We start from the raw sequence: 11735 nt of genomic DNA on the forward strand, positions 1-11735 counted from the left end.
CTTCGACTTCGCCGCCCTGGAGCCCAACGCCCGCCGGGACAACTTCGCCCTGGCCTTCGCCACCGCCGAGTGCGTGAGCGCAGCGCCGGCCCCTCGGTCCCGCCGGCCACCCCCGGCCGGTGCCGGTGACCGCTGTGTCCCTTCCCGCAGGGAGCGGGCGGGCTGTGCCCCGCTGCTGGAGGTGGAGGACATGGTGCGGCTGCCGGTGCCCGACGCCAAGTGCGTGTACACGTACGTGCAGGAGCTGTACCGCTGCCTGGTGGCCAAGGGGCTCGTCAAGACCAAGAAGCGCTGAGTGACCCCCACAGCCCCCCAGCTGTGCCATCCCCCTCCTCGTCCCCTGCTCTGTCCCCCAGCAGTAAAGGCCGTGGTTCCAGCCGGTGGTGGCCTCGTCACTGGAGGGAGGAATGCTGGCACCAAGCAAGTGTCTGGGCACTGTCACCAGGCTGGGACACAGCCCTGGCTCTGCCACCAGGAGGGTGACATTCCCCAGGGCTGGCACGTGGGGGGCAGCGACTCCCGGAGCCCCCCACCCTCCCAGTGAGGCACCACGGAGCCGGAGCAGGTGATGGAGAGAATTTATTGCCTCATGTGCGGGGGTCGGGGCGCGGCTCGGCGTGGAGCCGGGTGTGCTCCTCTGCCCGGCGCCGGAACTCCTCGGGGCGCTCCTGCAGCTCCCGGGCCACGTCCGGCCGCAGCAGCCGCCGCGGGTCTGGGCTGTCCAGCTGCAGCAGCAGGTCCTGGAGCACTGCAAGGGCACGGGGCTCAGAGGGGCGCCCACCCCCTGCGCCGTGCCCCTGTCCCCGCCGTGCCCACCTTGGATGGCGCGGGTGGCGGGCTCCCAGTGCCCGTGGGTGGTGAGGGGCTGGCAGACGCGGCCCTCGAGGTCCACGCTGGGGTGGTAGATGGGCGTGCGGAGGGTGGCGCAGGGCGGCTCCAGCGGGTGGTTTGGGGAGAAGGTCAGTTCGAAGCGGAAGGCGCCCGTGTTGTATGGGGGGTTGTTCTGCCGGGATATGGGGGCACCTCAGCCCCCTCTGCCGCAGCGTCCATCGCGGGGGGGAGGACCTGTCCAGCCCTGATACCCAGTGACCCCCGTAGAGACTCTCCTGTGCCAGCCCGAGCCCCTCAGGAGGGGAATCTCCACCCAGTGTCCCCAGCCCAGGACCCGCAGCGTCCTCAGAGGGGCCCTCCCCAGTTCTGTCCTGCGGGGGACCCTCACTCAGTGAGACAGCCCCGTCCCAAGGGTCACCCCCGCTCCCTCCCATGTCCCCAGGGCACATCATTCCTCAAGCCCGCATGTCCCCCACGGCCCCTGCTCCCCAGGACCCCCCGCAGCCCCCCGTGCCCCCCGTCCCCCCGTGCCCTCTCCCCACGCACGGGCAGCAGGAGGCCCCCCCAGCGCCGCACGTTCCCGTCCAGCGGCCGCACGTCGCGGACCCCCTCCCAGCGCCGCGCCTCCTCCAGCTCCTGCGGGAAGGGGTGGGGCAGGTGTGGGCGGAGGTGTGTCCCCACAGACCCCTCCATAGGGTAATCCTCCTCCCGGGACCCCCTCTCTGGGCGGGGCCGCCTGCAGACCCCGCCTTAATAGGCAGGGTTTATTTACCGGGCACACTTTTATGGACGAGGCCGGAATTCTGGACACACCCCTGGGCGGGGCCGCCCCGCCGGGGAAACGAAACTGAAACGTGCCGGGGTATTTGTCACCCCCGCACCGGAGACCCTGCACCCCGGTACTGCTTCCCTCGCACCCCGCCACCGGGACCCCCGGCACGGACACCCCCAGCACTGCCTCTCCCCGGTACCGGGACCCCCTCACCGGGCGCTGACACCCCTCAGCACGGCTTCTCTCGCACCCCGGCACCGGGACCCCTTTACCGGCACTGACACCCCCAGCACTGCCTCTCCCCGGTACCGGGACGCCCGCCCCGGCACTGACACCCCCCGCACTGCCTCTGCCCGGTACCGGGACCCCCTCACCGGGCGCTGACACCCCCAGCACCGCCTCTCCCGCACCCCGGCACCGGTATCCCCGCACTGGCACTAACACTCCCCAGAACCCCCTCTCGCACCCCAGTACCGGGACCCGCGCACCGCGAGCTCGGCTGCCCCCGGTCCCCGCTCCGGTACGGACACCAGGACCCCCGCGCCGGTTCCGCAGTGGCACCGGAGTCCTGGTCCCGTCCCGGTGCCCCCGGTGCCCACCTTGGCGATCCGCCCGGCCATGGTCATCGGTGCCCGGTGCCACGGGGATGGGCTCCGTGGGGTCACGCCTCCGGGCGGGCGGGACGAGGTTCTGCGGCCGCGCCCCTGGCACGGGTGGGTGGGGACGGATGGGCCGGGGGCAGATGGCGACCCCCGTCACCGCGGGGGCTCCCAGGGGTGACAGAGAGCCAGCAACCCGCGCAGACGAGCGGCTGACGGGAGCAAAACGGGACACGGGGCTGCATCCTGGCTGCCTCCGCACCCCCGTGCCCGCCCCCGCATTACCGGCCGTGTCCCGGCTGATTTACGGGAACCTCCTTAATTTTTAACCAGGCAGGGTCGGAGCCGGCCAGATCTCCCGGCGCCGCTGGACACGCAGGGACCGACCCGCCGGGTACCCAGGTGGGCCCGGGGCGCTGCCACCTCCCGCCCCCCACAGCCAAAGGGGGGGACAGAGTGGGGGCACCCCGGGTGGGGCTGCGCAGGGTGGGGGTACGGGGGGTGCGGGGAGTGGGGTGCGGGGTGCCGAGGTGGGGGATGCTGGGTGTCTGTCCTTGACCTGTGCCCTCCCACCAGCATGGCCATCAAGACACCCTGGCTGCCTCTGGCATGGCTAGTGGCCACAGCCGCGGTCACTGCCACCCCGGTAAGTGTGGCTCAGGGACATGGGCTCCCTGTGCCCGACACCCCTCCTCATCTGAGTCCCCCACCCGGGTGCCCCATGCCCCCCTCACACAAATCCCTGTGCGCAGGTGCTCGCTCTGGAGGCCTCTCCCAGTTGGATGCCACTGCTCAGAGAGACCCCGACACCTCCTGTGCCCCCTGTGCCCCCTGCTCGTACCCCGGCTCCCTCGCAGGACGTGCTGCCCACCCCCAGCGCTCACCCCGAGGGGCTGCCGGGCTGGGGTGTCACAGATGTGACAGCGCCGGAGGGGGCACTGGAGGAGCTGGACACCGCAGCCAATGGCTGGGGTGTCACAGATGTCCCCAGCCCCAGCCCCGCAGCGCCGGAGGGGGCACTGGAGGAGCTGGACACCGCAGCCAATGGCTGGGGTGTCACAGATGTCCCCAGCCCCAGCCCCGCAGCGCCGGAGTGGGCACTGGAGGAGCTGGACACCGCAGCCCATGGCACCACGGCAGTGCCCACGCCCGGCACCAGCGCCCCGCCGTGCCCTGGGGATGAGGAGCCGACCGACACCTGCGGGAAGCCCACGGGGGAGCAGCGGGCTGCCGTGGCCGAGGCTCTGGGCACCTTTGCCCTCCACTTCTACCAGCGCATGGCAGAGCAGGCCGAGCCCGACGCCAACCTGCTCTTTTCCCCCATCAACGTCGCCACGGGGCTCTCCCACCTGCTGCTGGGTGAGGGGCTGCCCTCGGGCACCGGCGCCGCCGTGTCACGGCTGTCCCAGCCGGGGCACCGAGCCGAGCTTCCCCTCTGCCCGCAGGCGCCCGCGGAGAAACCCAGGAGCGTCTGGCCGCCCTCCTGGCGTACCCGCAGGGGCTGCACTGCGTGCACGGCGCCCTGCAGCAGCTGGCCAGCACGCCAGGCCTCTTCTCGGCCGCCCAGATCTTCCACCACCCAGGTGAGGCGGGCACCGGGTGCTGGTGGGGCGCCGCTGCCCGCCGGGCACCCGGGCTGACCCTGGACTGTGCCGCCGCACAGAGCTGCAGATCCGGCCCCGCTTCCTCAACGACTCCCTGCGCTTCTACGGCGCCCGCCCGTACGCCCTGAGCGGCAACGAGAGCCTGGACCTGCAGCGCATCAACGCCTGGGTGCGGGAGGCCAGCAAGGGGCTGCTGCCCTCACTGCTTTCCGCGCTGCCCCCCGAGCCCAGCCTGCTGCTGCTCAGCGCCGTCCACCTGCGCGGTACGGTCCCACCACCCGCCATCCCCCAGGCATCCCCCGGGACATCCTCCCTGGCATCCTCCCGGGCATCCCCCTGGTATCCCCCCTGAGCATCCCCCGGGCATCCCCCCGGCATCCATGGGGCGCGGGGCTGAGGCCGCTCCGTGTGGCCCCCCCGGTGCTCCCCGGTGCCCCAGCCGCGGTGCCGTGTCCCCGCAGCTGCCTGGCGCACGCCTCTGGACCGCAAGAAGACGGTGCTGTTGCCCTTCCTGCGGCCCGGGCAGCGCCCCCGCATGGTGCCCACCATGACCAGCGCCAAGTACCCGGTGGCCTCCTTCACCGACTCCCGCCTGCGGGTCCAGGTAGCCCCAGCAGGTGCTGGGGGTCTGGGGGGTCACTGCTGGGGGGATAATGGCATGATGTCACTCCAGTGGCACTAAGGAGGAGCGCCAGGCTGTGATATAACTCCTGCGGCACTCGGGGAGGATGCCAGGCTGATGTCACTGCCCTGGCACTGAAAGGGGCACAGGCTGTGACCTCGCTCCCCTGGGACTTTGAGGGACGCCAGGCTGGCACCTCTCTGGTGGCACCGTGGGGGTGACGGTCGCTGGGCTCTCGCAGTGGCCGTCAGTGGGGGTCTGCCCCACAGGTGGGGCGGCTGGAGCTGCACGGGGGGCTGAGCCTCGTGGTGCTGATGCCGCGGGAGCCCCTGGAGCCTCTGGAGAGCCTGGAGCGGGCGCTGGACCCCGCCACCTTCCTGGCGCTGCTGCGGCGGGCGGCCCGCACCCCGCCCCGGGCCACCGCGCTGTCCCTGCCCCGCCTGCGCCTCGACCTCGCCCTGGACGTGGTGCCTCTGGTCCACGACATGGGTAAGGACACCTCTGGTGTCACCACAGGGGCTGGCTGGGCCGCGGGGTCACATCGCTCCCGGTGCGGTGACCTTCCTCACTGCGGGATCTCACGGGCCCCTCCCCTCCCCCGGGGGTCACTTTCCCAAGGGTCCCCAAAGGCCACAATGTCCCCAGTATTCCCTGAGGCCCCCCCACACTCCCGTGTCCCTGGCGTCCCCCATGTCCCCAGTGCCCCGGATGTGCCCCGCTCCCCCCAGCGCCCCTAAATGTCCCCTTACATCCCAGCATCCCCAAATTATCCCCAGCGGCCCGAACATTCCCCATCTCCCCGGTGTTCCCCAATCCCTGAGTGTCCCCTGGCGCCCCCCAGTGTCCCCGCTGTGTCCCCGCCGTGTCTCCTCTGTCCCCACTGTCCTTCGTGTCCCTGCGTCTCCATGTCCCCGTCCCTCCGGTTTTCTCCTGACCCCCCGCGCCGCCGGGTCCCCTCGGTGTCCCCTCGGCCCCCGCTGCCCCCGTGTTCCGCGGGAGTGGCGCTGAGGCCGGTGCCGCAGATTTCGGGCTGTTCCTGGACGCGGAGCTGTGCGGGCTGGCGCGGGGCCCGGCCGCGGTGGACACGGCGCGGCACCGGGCGGTGCTGGCGCTGGACGAGGCCGGTGTGGAGGCGGCGGCGGCCATGGCCACCTCGGTGGCGCGCTCGGCCCTGGTGCTGGAGGCCCTGCGCCCCTTCCTCTTCGTCCTCTGGCACGACACCGGCAACTTCCCCGTCTTCATGGGCCGTCTCAGCGACCCCCAGCCCTGACTCTGCTCCTCCTGTCCCTGTCCTCCCTCCTCCCATCCCTCCATCCTTCCCCTCCCGCCTCCTCCTCTCCCTCCTCCCTCCATCCCTGCCTCCTCCTCTCCCTGCTTCCCTCCTTCCCTCTCTCCTTTACCCCTTTCCTCTCTCTTCCCATCCTTCCTTCACTTGCCCCTCCTCCCTCCCTCCCTTCATCCCTTCCTCCCTCCGTCCTTCTTCTCTCTGCATCCCTTGTCCCTTGCTCCTCTCCTCTCCTCTCCTCTCCTCTCCTCTCCTCTCCTCTCCTCTCCTCTCCTCTCCTCTCCTCTCCTCTCCTCTCCTCTCCTCTCCTCTCCTCTCCTCTCCTCTCCTCTCCTCTCCTCTCCTCTCCTCTCCTCTCCTCTCCCTTCACACTTCCCAGGGCACCGGGGGGGGGGGGGGGGGGGTGTCCTGGCCCTCCCGTGCCTCAGTTTCCCCGCCAGCTCGGGGTCCCAATAAATGCACTAACCACCTCCTGCCTCCTGCGTGTGAGGAGGGGAAGGGACAGGCTGGGGCCACCAGGGACCCCGCTCTGTGCCAGGCTGTGTGCCAGGCTGTGTGCTGGGTGGTGGCAGCGCGGGGGGGGGGGGGGCAGGTGACAACGAGAACTTTCCTAAAAAAAAGCGCCTTTATTGCCCTAGAAAAGCCCTGCGACCCCCGCGGCTGGTGCCACCCGGGGGCCGCCGGGGGGCACAGCGAAGGTGCCAAGGAGGGGGTGACCCAGCGCCCCCCCCGGTGCCCCCCAGTCCCAGCCGCGGCCCCGCCTCAGTCCCAGCCGTTCTCCTTCACCATGTGCGACATCTCGATGATGAACTTCCCCTCCTTGTACTTCTGGCTGCTCTCGAACGCCTGCTCCTGGGGAGGGGGGACGACGACACAGTGTCACCCCCCCGTGTCCCCACGGGCACTGCCTTGGGGGTGTCCTCAGCAAAGGGTTGGGGTGCCCGGGGGTGCCCGGGGTAGGGATTGGAGTGCCCAGAGCAGGGATTGGGGTGCCCGGGGATACCCATGGAAAGGGTTGGGAGGCCAGGACAGGGATTGGGGTGCCCAGAGCAGGATTTGGGGTGCCCAGGGATGCCCATGGAAAGGGTTGGGGTGCCACGGCAGGATTTGGGGTGCCCAGGGATGCCCATGGAAAGGGTTGGGATGCCAGGGCAGGGTTTGGGGTGCCCAGAGCAGGGATTGGGGTGCCCAGGGATAACCATGGAAAGGGTTGGGATGCCAGGGCAGGGTTTGGGGTGCCCAGAGCAGGGTTTGGGGTGCCCAGGGATAACCATGGAAAGGGTTGGGGTGCCCAGAGCAGGGTTTGGGGTGCCCAGGGATAACCATGGAAAGGGTTGGGGTGCCCAGGGTAGGGGTTGTGGACCCCGGGCGGTGCCTGCAGCAGGTGGGGGTCCCAGCTGGGGAGCACTCACGTATTTCCAGCCCAGGGTGGTGTTGCAGCTCTGGCAGAAGATGTCGGCCACCGAGTGCAGCCCCGTCAGCAGCAGGCGCTGCTCGGCCGGCCCGCAGCCCACGTTGACCCTACACCGAGAGCGGGGCTCCCACCGGCTCGGCACGCCCGGCCCGGGCACCCCCGGGCTCCCCCTCCCACTGCCAGCCCCGGTGCCCCCAGTACTCACACGGAGTTGAACAAGTAGGCACGGCCGTGGCTGCCCTGGAAGGACTGTGGGGACACGGCCGGTGTCACCGGTGGGGCCCCCACATCCCCCGGCACCCCTCCCTCCATGTCCTGCTCCCATCCAGCTGCACTGCCACCCCGGCCTGGGGACACCGCGGGGGACACCTGCCAGCCCGGAGACACCGAGGGGGACACGGCCACCTCCGTGGGAGCCATACGGGTCACCTGCCACCGCCAGCACACCGCGCCGTGGCAGGGCGGGGGGGAAGGATGCTTCAAACTCAGCACTCTGGAGACACGGCGAGGGGACACCCGCTGTCCTAGGACACCCCGGGGACGCGGCGAGGGGGACTCCCGCTGTCGCAGCAGACGAGGGACGGCGCCCACCCGGCCCGGGGGTGGCGGTGGCACCTTGGAGATGAGCTCCTCGTGGCGGGCCAGGTGCGCCCGGCAGTGCACGCAGCTGTAGGTGCGGTGCGAGCGCGGCAGGTAACTGCGGAAGGTGCGCGGCGGCAGGCGGGCGGCAGGCGGCAGGCGGCGGCGGGCCGGGCCCGGGGGCGGCATGGCCGGGGGCAGCGCCCCGGGGGGCACCGCGCAGCCCCCGCACAGCCGCTCGCACGGGAAGCAGCGCAGCAGCGCGCCCAGAGCCGCCGTCCCGCCCGGCCGGGCTCGGGGGGCTCCGCCGGGGCCCCCCGGCAGAAGGAGGCGGAAAAGGGGGGCGGCCTGCGGAGGGGGAAGTGGGGCGGTGAGGGGGGACCCGTCCTCAGCCTCCCAGGCGTGGGCGCTCCGCGAACGGAGCCGGCTGAGAGCGGGCGGAGTGACACCGGGACAGCGGGGACACCGGGACAGCCGGGGGGGCACCGGAACTGGGGGCGGGGGGGAGTCCCAGGATGGGTCTGAGGTCTCTTCTCGAAGCGTGGGGGAGTCTCCGGGGAGGTGATGGGGGTCCTGAGGGGGAGAACTGCGGGTACCGAGCGGGGGGAATGGGGAACCGAGGGAAGGATGGAGGGAGTCCCGACGGGAGTTGGTGGGGGTCCTCACGGGGGTGATGCGATGAGGGGGGTCCCAAAGGGCCGGTTGGGGGTCCCAGGAGGGGTGCCGGGGGTCCTCGGGAGGCGGGAGGGTGCCGGGGGGGATGTTTGCGGTGGCGGTGAAGGAGGACAGGGATGTCGCCGTGTGTGGGGGGGCAATGTCAGGAGCGCTGCGGGACACGACGGGGGCTCGGTGGGGCTGTGGGGGTCTCGGGGGGACACGATGGGGGGGTACCGGGTTCCGTGGCTTCCCGGGGGCCGGGGCCGCTCACCGCCCGCCGCTGTCCCCGCCGCCGCTGCCGCTGTCGCCGCTGTCCCCGGGGCGGGCGCGGGGGGGCCCTGCGTGCCCGGGAGCCGCATCACGGCACCGTGACTCATCCCGCGGCCGTGACATCACCGCCCGCCACCGCCGCCGTGACGTCACCGCACGGCCCTCCGACGTCAGCCCAGCCGCCGGGGATGCTCTGCGACCCCCGGGGCACCTCCCGCTCCCTCATGGCCCCCCACATTCCCATGGATACCCCGTCCCTCCAGACCCCGTGTCCCTTGTGTCCCCCCGTGTCCCCGTGTTCCGCCTTGTTCCCAGTGTCCCTCCGTGTGTCCCTGTCCCCTCGTGTCCCCGTGTTCCGCCTTGTCCCCAGTGTCCCTCCGTGTGCCCCTGTCCCCTCATGTCCCCCCTGTCAGATGTAAATCAGGCGGGGCGGGCGGGACTGCGTGTAAATGTCGTGCGAACGTCATGCAAACGATCCCGGCACTCATCCCGCGGGATCGGGGGAGGGGGAAGAGGGGGAGCCCCACTGTGATGAGATGCAACCCCTAGGAGGAGCCGCTGGTGATATGCAAATGAGATGCAAACGAGCAGCAAGAACCTGACAGGACACTCCCCTCCCCACGTGACGCAGGCCTCCCACGTGACCCGGGCCATCCGCGCTCCCGGCGCGCATCTCTGACGTCACTTCCGTCGCGGCCGCGGCGGCCGGGGGACACCGGGCCCGGGACCCCCGTGTCGCCGTCATGGCGGACGAGGGCGGCGAGGAGAAAAAGCAGGTGGCCAAGTTCGAGCTGGAGCGGGAGACGGAGCTGCGGTTCGAGGTGGAGGCGGGGCAGACGGTGCAGCTGGAGCTGCTGACCGGCATGGCCGAGGTGTTCGGCACCGAGCTCACCCGCAACAAGAAGTTCACGTTCGACGCGGGCGCCAAGGTGGCCGTGTTCACGTGGCACGGCTGCACCGTGCAGCTCAGCGGCCGCACCGAGGTGGCCTACGTGTCGCGGGACACGCCGATGCTGCTGTACCTGAACACGCACACGGCGCTGGAGCAGATGCGGCGCCAGGCCGAGCGGGAGGACGAGCGCGGGCCCCGCGTCATGGTGGTGGGGCCCACCGACGTGGGCAAGACCACCGTGTGCCGCCTGCTGCTCAACTACGCCGTGCGCCTGGGCCGCCGGCCCACCTTCGTGGAGCTGGACGTGGGGCAGGGCTCGGTGTCCATCCCCGGCACCATGGGCGCGCTGTACATCGAGCGCCCGGCCGATGTGGAGGAGGGCTTCTCCCTGCAGGCCCCCCTCGTCTACCACTTCGGCTCCACCACGCCCGGCACCAACATCAAGCTCTACAACAAGGTGAGCACGGCGGGCTCGGCCCCACTTGGGTCTGGCCCCGGAGTTCCCGGGGCTTTCTCTGCGGGGTGACTGAATCCCCGGGTGCTGTTTGGGGACAGCAGAACGTGTTTTAAAAACAGCCTCGTGCACGGCCAGTCACCCCTTCCCAGCTATGGGATGAGATAGGGGGACATGAAGTTGATGAAGGGAGCTGGAGCACCTCCGCTATGGAGACGGGCTGGGAGAGGTGGGGCAGTTCAGCCTGGAGGAGGAAAGTTTGTGCCCTGTCCTCAGAGCAGCCTTTTCCATCCTGTGGGCCTACGGGGAATCTGGAGAGGGATTCTTGTCAGGATCGGGAACGATAGGGTGGGGTGGAATGGGTTCATGGTGAAAGGAGAAGTTTAGGCTGGATATTGGGGAGAAATTCTTTTAGTGTGAGGACAATGAAGCCCTTCAGGGTTGTCTAGAGAGGCTGTGGATGCCCCATCCCTGGAACTGCCCCAGGCCAGGCTGGATGGGGCTTGGAGGAACCTGGGCTGGTGGAAGGTGTCCCTGCCATAGGGATCTGGATGGGCTTTAACATTTATTCAAAGCCAGACCATTCCAAAATTTTGGGTGGCTGCCCAGAATGGACGCCTTGAGGGTTCTGAAGGAGCTGGGGACAGCGTGGGGACACGGGTGCCTGGGTGTGACCCCCCTCCTCCCGCAGATCACGTCGTGCCTGGCCGACGTCTTCAACCAGCGCTGCGAGGTGAACCGCCGGGCGTCGGTGAGCGGCTGCGTCATCAACACCTGTGGCTGGGTCAAGAGCTCGGGCTACCAGGCGCTGGTGCACGCCGCCTCCGCCTTTGAGGTGGACGTGGTGGTGGTGCTGGACCAGGAGCGCCTCTACAATGAGCTCAAGCGGGACCTGCCCCACTTTGTGCGCACCGTGCTGCTGCCCAAGTCCGGCGGCGTGGTGGAGCGCTCCAAGGACTTCCGCCGGGAGTGCCGGGACGAGCGCATCCGCGAGTACTTCTACGGCTTCCGCGGCTGCTTCTACCCCCACGCCTTCGACGTCAAGTTCTCCGACGTCAAGATCTACAAGGTGGGCGCTCCCACCATCCCGGACTCGTGCCTGCCGCTGGGAATGTCGCAGGAGGACAACCAGCTGAAGCTGGTGCCGGTGACGCCGGGGCGGGACATGGTGCACCACCTGCTGAGTGTCAGCACCGCCGACAGCCCCGATGACAACATCTCCGAGACCAGCGTGGCCGGCTTCATCGTGGTCACTGGCGTGGACCTGGAGCGCCAGGTCTTCACCGTGCTGTCCCCAGCCCCGCGCCCCCTCCCCAAGAACTTCCTGCTCATCATGGACATTCGCTTCATGGACCTCAAGTAGAGGAAGAGCGGGATGTGCCTTCCTCCTCCTGCTCCTCCTCCTCCCTGTGCCCCCTCCTTATCCCCCCCAGCGCGGTGTGACCCTGGTGCAGCACCCGCCCTTGGGTTTTATACTTTTTGTACGATTTGCTATTAAATCTGGAAGCCTTTGCCGGTGGTGAGCGTTTGCTGAGGGTGGTGGGTCCCCGAGGGGAGCGGAGTTTGCCGGCCCCGGGCTCCCCCCGCGCCCGGAGTGCGCAGCGCCCGGTCCCCTCCGCCCCCTCTGGCCCCCGGTGTGGTACGGTCCGCGCACGCGCTGAGCCTCCGGCCGTGGCCCCGCCCACCGCGGCGCGAGCGCGCACGCCCGCTCGGCGGCCCCGCGCATGCGCGCCGCGGCTGCCGGGGCGGGCCGGCG

General features: G+C 70.1%; 4 protein-coding genes across 7 annotated transcripts; 2 read left to right on the plus strand and 2 right to left on the minus strand.

Moving 5' to 3' along the window:
• The first annotated feature begins 477 nt into the window (after nt 1-477).
• On the plus strand, nt 478-5996 carry SERPING1 (serpin family G member 1). Of its 4 annotated transcripts, none has more exons than XM_066551935.1 (9): nt 478-565; nt 2536-2604; nt 2779-2848; nt 2955-3561; nt 3648-3785; nt 3866-4069; nt 4268-4410; nt 4698-4917; nt 5451-5996. In XM_066551935.1, the coding sequence occupies exons 3-9, from the start codon at nt 2780-2782 to the stop codon at nt 5696-5698; spliced, it is 1629 nt and encodes a 542-aa protein (XP_066408032.1). In that variant the 5' UTR covers nt 478-565; nt 2536-2604; nt 2779; the 3' UTR covers nt 5699-5996. The 4 variants fall into 4 exon arrangements, with proteins under 4 accessions (XP_066408032.1, XP_066408030.1, XP_066408033.1 ...); XM_066551933.1 differs by lacking the exon at nt 478-565 and adding an exon at nt 1650-1730; XM_066551936.1 differs by lacking the exon at nt 478-565 and adding an exon at nt 1677-1693.
• Nucleotides 563-2269, minus strand: UBE2L6 (ubiquitin conjugating enzyme E2 L6). Its single transcript, XM_066551937.1, has 4 exons — nt 2203-2269; nt 1378-1467; nt 817-1003; nt 563-748 (listed from the first exon to the last, which is right to left on the minus strand). Exons 1-4 carry the CDS (start codon nt 2227-2229, stop codon nt 588-590), a joined length of 465 nt encoding a protein of 154 aa, XP_066408034.1. The 5' UTR covers nt 2230-2269; the 3' UTR covers nt 563-587.
• Nucleotides 5997-6319: 323 nt separating the features above from the next.
• YPEL4 (yippee like 4) lies at nt 6320-8859 on the minus strand. The gene is made up of 6 exons (XM_066551676.1): nt 8760-8859; nt 8635-8701; nt 7743-8571; nt 7333-7376; nt 7126-7234; nt 6320-6565 (listed from the first exon to the last, which is right to left on the minus strand). Exons 1-6 carry the CDS (start codon nt 8857-8859, stop codon nt 6476-6478), a joined length of 1239 nt encoding a protein of 412 aa, XP_066407773.1. The 3' UTR covers nt 6320-6475.
• Nucleotides 8860-9131: 272 nt separating this feature from the next.
• On the plus strand, nt 9132-11492 carry CLP1 (cleavage factor polyribonucleotide kinase subunit 1). The gene is made up of 2 exons (XM_066552228.1): nt 9132-9982; nt 10671-11492. Exons 1-2 carry the CDS (start codon nt 9377-9379, stop codon nt 11340-11342), a joined length of 1278 nt encoding a protein of 425 aa, XP_066408325.1. The 5' UTR covers nt 9132-9376; the 3' UTR covers nt 11343-11492.
• Nucleotides 11493-11735: the final 243 nt, after the last annotated feature.

Source organism: Molothrus aeneus, chromosome 6 (assembly GCF_037042795.1).
Source record: "Molothrus aeneus isolate 106 chromosome 6, BPBGC_Maene_1.0, whole genome shotgun sequence".
Taxonomy (NCBI): Eukaryota; Metazoa; Chordata; class Aves; order Passeriformes; family Icteridae; genus Molothrus; species Molothrus aeneus.

What these genes read in the sequence shown, in the direction of transcription:
- UBE2L6 (XM_066551937.1), bottom strand. Translation starts at nt 2,229, where the DNA reads ATGACCATGGCCGGGCGGATCGCCAAG. An exon ending in GGGGGGGCCTCCTGCTGCCC is followed by an intron (nt 1,004 to 1,377) that starts GTGCGTGGGGAG and finishes ATATCCCGGCAG; the next exon opens with AACAACCCCCCATACAACAC. An exon ending in CGCCACCCGCGCCATCCAAG is followed by an intron (nt 749 to 816) that starts GTGGGCACGGCG and finishes GTGCCCTTGCAG; the next exon opens with TGCTCCAGGACCTGCTGCTG.
- SERPING1 (XM_066551935.1), top strand. Translation starts at nt 2,780, where the DNA reads ATGGCCATCAAGACACCCTGGCTGCCTCTGGCATGGCTAGTGGCCACA. An exon ending in CCGCGGTCACTGCCACCCCG is followed by an intron (nt 2,849 to 2,954) that starts GTAAGTGTGGCT and finishes CCCTGTGCGCAG; the next exon opens with GTGCTCGCTCTGGAGGCCTC. An exon ending in CCAGATCTTCCACCACCCAG is followed by an intron (nt 3,786 to 3,865) that starts GTGAGGCGGGCA and finishes GCCGCCGCACAG; the next exon opens with AGCTGCAGATCCGGCCCCGC.
- YPEL4 (XM_066551676.1), bottom strand. Translation starts at nt 8,859, where the DNA reads ATGAGGGAGCGGGAGGTGCCCCGGGGGTCGCAGAGCATCCCCGGCGGC. An exon ending in ACGAGGAGCTCATCTCCAAG is followed by an intron (nt 7,377 to 7,742) that starts GTGCCACCGCCA and finishes GTGTCCCCACAG; the next exon opens with TCCTTCCAGGGCAGCCACGG. An exon ending in GCCTACTTGTTCAACTCCGT is followed by an intron (nt 7,235 to 7,332) that starts GTGAGTACTGGG and finishes CTCTCGGTGTAG; the next exon opens with GGTCAACGTGGGCTGCGGGC.
- CLP1 (XM_066552228.1), top strand. Translation starts at nt 9,377, where the DNA reads ATGGCGGACGAGGGCGGCGAGGAGAAAAAGCAGGTGGCCAAGTTCGAG. An exon ending in ACATCAAGCTCTACAACAAG is followed by an intron (nt 9,983 to 10,670) that starts GTGAGCACGGCG and finishes CTCCTCCCGCAG; the next exon opens with ATCACGTCGTGCCTGGCCGA.